The sequence below is a fragment of the Megalopta genalis genome, chromosome 5 (assembly GCF_051020955.1).
Source record: "Megalopta genalis isolate 19385.01 chromosome 5, iyMegGena1_principal, whole genome shotgun sequence".
NCBI classification, from domain to species: domain Eukaryota; kingdom Metazoa; phylum Arthropoda; class Insecta; order Hymenoptera; family Halictidae; genus Megalopta; species Megalopta genalis.
Genome location: NC_135017.1, coordinates 13,842,969 through 13,848,680, shown reverse-complemented (window position 1 = coordinate 13,848,680; position 5,712 = coordinate 13,842,969). Strand labels below are relative to the sequence as shown.

General features: G+C 37.5%; 1 protein-coding gene across 1 annotated transcript; it reads right to left on the bottom strand.

The window, feature by feature from the left end:
- Nucleotides 1–3,538: 3,538 nt before the first annotated feature.
- LOC117226866 (larval cuticle protein LCP-17) lies at nt 3,539–4,649 on the bottom strand. Its single transcript, XM_033481627.2, has 2 exons — nt 4,503–4,649; nt 3,539–4,011 (listed from the first exon to the last, which is right to left on the bottom strand). The coding sequence occupies exons 1-2, from the start codon at nt 4,512–4,514 to the stop codon at nt 3,631–3,633; spliced, it is 393 nt and encodes a 130-aa protein (XP_033337518.2). The 5' UTR covers nt 4,515–4,649; the 3' UTR covers nt 3,539–3,630.
- Between the last annotated feature and the right edge of the window lie 1,063 nt (nt 4,650–5,712).

The following is a 5,712-nucleotide window of genomic DNA, read 5'->3' as shown; positions in this document are numbered from 1 at the left end:
TTCTCGAAAACTTGATGATATTCGAACAGCTATAACTTTGTGCAAAAAAATCGTATAGCAATGGAACTTAGCTCATTTTAAAGCCTGAAGTGCCTACTTTCGGAAGTCGTCCGTCGATTTCTTTAGAAAAATTTATTCGCGATACGGTGGATGGATAAGCTCGTTCTAGACTTTATGCGAAATTTCTAATCTTAAATATCGACAATATTCGAAATACTGTAACTTCGTGAATAAAAATCGTAGATCAACGAGACTAAACTCATTTTAAAGCCTGAAGTCTCTATTTTCTCCATGTATAATTGATTTTCGTCGAAAAAATTTTTCAAAGCCACAGCACGCTGGAAGCTGCAACAATATATATCGGACAAAGTAGAAACGAGTCATTTATGGAATCTTGGAATTAAAAATGGCATACAGTAAATCCTCCTTAATTGTCACTATAATTTCATTTTTCAGTGTACAGTAAACTCTCTCCAATTGTCCGTCGGCTTCTAAACAGAAATGGACAATTCAGGGAGAGACGACACGATTAATCGATCAACGCGACTCGTTTTCATAGTTGTCGACGATCGGCAAGGGTTACTTCAAAGCGCTGTAACTTGCAGATGAAAAATCGCAGCCAACTTTATTTTTTTTTCAATTATAGTGGAAGAATCGAACTTCGTTCTGATGTGAACGGCATTTCCGAAAAAAATTTTGCCAAGTCCGTGCATTCGGTTAAAGTTGGCAATTTTCAATACGGCAAATATGGCGATTTATGACAAACATGGCCTCGCTTTTAAAGGGTTACAGTGTCGATGGACCATCGAACTTAAAATTCAGAAACATCGTCTCAAAGTAGAGGCTTCAAGCTTTAATTTAAAAAAAACAATCATCGTCCTACGATGATTCTTCGCGAAGTTATCATCGAGTCAAATCTGGCCACTTTTTATTACTATTAATTTCGTTGAGCAATGTACAATAAATTCTCTCCAATTGTTCCTCGGCTTTTAAACAACAAATGGACGATTTTGGAAGAGATGATACGATTATTCGAGCCTCGCAATTCGTTCTTATAATTGTTTATTGTTATTCGTTCACAAGCTGAACGGAAAATTCGGCAGAGTTTATCGTATCCGACGATTCGATTTCGCCCGGATCCGACGTCGATTGAAACGGCGCGCGAACCTTGGAGATCGTATTGCGAATCGCGCGAGATCTTCTTCGGTGATTTTTCAAGGAATATTCAAAAGGTTTCCCGGGGATTGAACACAATGGACGAGCATTCCGATCGTTCGCGGTATAATTGCGATTGTTAAAAATATAATAGATTCTGTATGAAAGCATCGTTTCTTCGAGATTCATTCATTTTTTTTCTCTCTTTTTCTTTTCATGCAAAGCAAACGGCGTTACGAAACGGATCGAAGCGATTCACGGCATTATCGATAGTCCGCATTGTTCGTCGAATGAAGATGGGTGGGTCGGCCAGCCACAAATCTCGAGTCGAGGCGTAGCATGACCTCTCAGTTATGCTGCGCGGGATTACTTAAGAAGAGCACGTTGTCATAATCCGCCCTCGGATCGATGATCGTCATCGGGCCGGTGGCGGCCGACGGATGACAGAATGACAGTCATAGATAAATTTAAATCAAACGGACAAATAGATAGATTTAAGCGGTCTGTGAATCTCGCCGGACGAAATTCTTGGTGTACGAGGTCCACGAATGTCGACTTTCGCCGATGTTCAAGCAGCTTCAGCATCGCGAAAAATGATCGAACGATGATGGAGTTAGGCTAGTTTTAAAGCGCAAAATGTCTTCTTTCGATGGTCATAAAATGCTTTATCTTGACACTCTCGGGTGCAATAGTATAATGTATTTTCATCGAAGATCGAAACTGGTTTAAATCCTGGAGAAAAAGTCTTCGATGTTCAAGTTGCTGTAATTTTGGGGAAAATGATCGAACGATGATGGGATTAGACTAGTTTTAAAGCGCGAAATGTCTTCTTTCGATGCTCCTAAATTTTTTTATCTTGACACTCTCAGATGTAATAGTATAATGCATTTTCATCGAAGATCGAAACTGGGTCCCGTTTTAATCCTGGAGAAAAAGTCTTCGATGTTCAAGTTGCTGTAATTTTGGGGAAAATGATCGAACGATGATGGAGTTAGACTAGTTTTAAAGCACGAAATGTCCTCTTTCGATGCTCCTAAAGTGCTTTATCTTGGCACTCTCAGGTGCAATAGTATAATGCATTTTCGTCGAAGATCGAAACTGGGTCCTGTTTAAATCCTGGATAAAAAGTCTCCAATGTTCAAGCTACTGTAACTTTGGGAAAAATAATCGAACGACTATGTACTTAGGCTAGTTTTATAGAGCGAAGTTTCTACTTTTGATCTGTCTAAGCAGCGTTGTCTTTCAGATCGCGTTTACGATAGCAATCGAGCGAACAAGCGCATCGCGTACAAGCAGAGGTTCAATTAGCAAAATGCTAATTGAAGATTTCTGAGCAAATAAATCGATGACGATTAGAAGATGATCTTCTCGATTACTATAGCGTTGATCTTTCGTCGCCATAAAGGCGTCAGCGTGAATCCGATCCATCGGCTGGCCGGAGGATTGCAGAATAATCCAGGAGATGACGAGGTTAAGATAATCTGACGTTTTCTCGTGACGTCTGAGATTCTAGAAAAAGGAGGTGGAAATCATCCATTCAGATTTTTATCCAACTATCTCTATTCTTTTGTTTACACGGAGCACGAGCGCGGACGCCGATCAGTAGAGCGTAGTGGTCTATCGTAAAAAAACGTAATGACGAGTTCCAGGACAGTGAGTCTCAAGATTAGGTGCGAAGTGTTTCCGATTTTCATAACTCCTTCGGCTTTGAAATTTTCCAACTACTATATTCGACGATTTTCAATATTTATGAATTGATTTTTTCAATATTTATGATTTTCGAATATTTAAGTTATCCAATTTCTTGATTTAACGATTTCTGGATACTTAAATCATCCAATCTCTCGATTCAACGATTTCTGAATATTTAAATTACCCAATCTCTCGATTCAACGATTTCTGAATATTTAAATTATCCAATTTCTTGATTTCTGAATATTTAAATTATCCAATTTCTTGATTTCTGAATATTTAAATTATCCAATTTCTTGATTTCTGAATATTTAAATTATCCAATTTCTTGATTTCTGAATATTTAAATTATCCAATTTCTTGATTTCTGAATATTTAAATTATTCAATTCCTTGACCCAGCAATTTCTGAACATTTAAATATTCCAATCTCCTGACTCAGCAATTTTTAAATACATAAATTCTTCAATCTCGTAATCGTTGCATTCTTAAATGTTTGAACTTTCCATTTTCTCTCAATTTAATGATAAATCATTAAATCCTTTATATTATCAAAAATCAAGCTATCTTCATATCCGAATGAAGAAGCAACGATTCAAATCTGGCGGCCTTTTTCCGCGGATGGCAGCGCCCTCGCGACAATTCAAATTCAAATTCAAATCTCAGCGTCGCAAAATGAAAGTCTCGCGAGATTCTTTCAAAGATATTTATTAGCGAACAATTTTGGTAAACTTATGTACAGGTATCGATCGTAAACGAGCAGAGGGGGGCCGCTTGTATCATTTTAGAACGCCTGGGTTTCGGGTTTGGGCGGGTGAGCCCTGATGTACTCGAGGGCCCGTTGAATCAGCGGCGAAACCGTCGGGATGTGCTCGCCCTGCGGTTGGTATCCGTTATGGTCGGCAACGTAGGAAACGGCGATCGGTGTACCGTCGGGCGCTGTGTACTGGTATTGCCCCTGGCTGACGACAACCGGCGGGCTAGTCGGGTCCACGACGACCGGACTTCCGCTTTCGGCACGGTAGATCCCGTTTTCGGTTTCATAGGCGTAGGAGTAGGCGCCGTCCGACGATAAGTCCTGCGACTGCTTCAGAATGGCCGTCGGGTGTTGTACGACGTTCTGAACGTCTCCTGCGGCTACGGCCACCATGGCGAAACAGACGATCTGGGGAAAATATTGCTTATTAATTATCCAGAAAATTTGGCAAAATTATTTCAGGCGATCGCGATCGAATTTTTCTTTTATTTTCAAGAATAAGAGACTCGTTGCAATGTTTCTCGGTTGAAGATCGGTGATATATTTTCTCTTCGATTAAATAAAATAGATTCTTAAGTAAAATATTTTCTCTAGGCTATTTTTTTAACGCACCGACTGCCAAGCCTGTTCTAGACGCCAACGTTCAATTGTTTTTTTAAATAATTACATAATAATAAGAAAGAAATATTAAGTGAAAATAATAATAATAAGCAGAAAATAGTAATGAGTAGGAGGTAATAATAAGTAGGAAATAATAAAAACCAGGAAATAAACAGTAGTAAGTAAAAAATAAGTTAAGTAAGTAGGGAATAATAAGAAGTAAAAAATAACAATAAGTAAAGAATTGTTGTTCGTAATAAGCCTCGAATGCTATGTAATAATTGTGTACGAATACTCACGACGAATTTCATTTTGGATTCTAGGTGGTTCCTGTTGGTCAAGTCCAATGGAGGAAGCTGCTATTTCGAATATGATTCATATGGGACCGTGATGCGCTTTTATACGGGCGCCGGAGAGGAAACTTTCCCCAAATACATCCTAAGCTATTCACGAAAAGATGAAATCAGAGTTCGACGGAAGAAAGGGAAAGAGAAAGAGAGAGAGAGAGAGAGGAGAGGAGAGGAGAGGAGAGCAGGATGGTCCAGCCAAAAATTCGCCACTTTGACATTTCCACGTGGCCTAAATCAGCGGGTTGCATAACCGGGTGCCGGACTATAGATATACGTATATTATAAGGATGCTAACGAGGAACAACCGTTCCCCCGGTTATTTTCATGTTAATAACTCTCTACGTTGATTATGCAATGGCGCAACACCTCGCGAGAACGGCAGAGTTTTTTCAACGGTCAGAAAAAAGTCTCGTCGGTTGTTGTTTTTTTTTTTTCTTGTATGTGCACGATTACCGATACATCGATACACACCTGAACGCGCGCAGACAGATTGATATGCGCGCCGAAAAATGTACTGCGTTGTAAAAGAGTATGCTAATTGCCTGTAACCTAACCCAGCCTCCGTGGCACAGCGGACGTCGAGTGTTGTGTAAAGATGTACGTTAAGCGGAACGCGGAAGATGCGACCTGTGTGTCGGTAACAATAACAAATATATCCAGAAAGAGAGTGCCAGATATATATATATATATATATATATATATATATATATATATATATAATATAATATAATATAATATAATTATATTATACTTATTATATTAATATAATCATATAATATACATGTATGTACATATAATGCAATATAATTCTATTATACTTATTATATTAATATAATCATATAATATACATCTATATACATATAATGCAATATAATTATATTATACTTATTATATTAATATAATCATATAATATAATATAATAAATATAATTATATTTATTATATTTATTATTATTATATCTACATTACCTAGTATAATATAATTCTATAATATATATGTAATATATATACACGTAATATACGCAAGCGACGAAAAGAAAATAGTATTTTATGCGTCCGCCAGTAATAATAAAGAATAATGTTCGTTTTCATGCGTCGTTTTACAAAAATTAGAATCAGGAGAAATATTTGTTCATCGAGTAAAAGATTACTCTTATTAT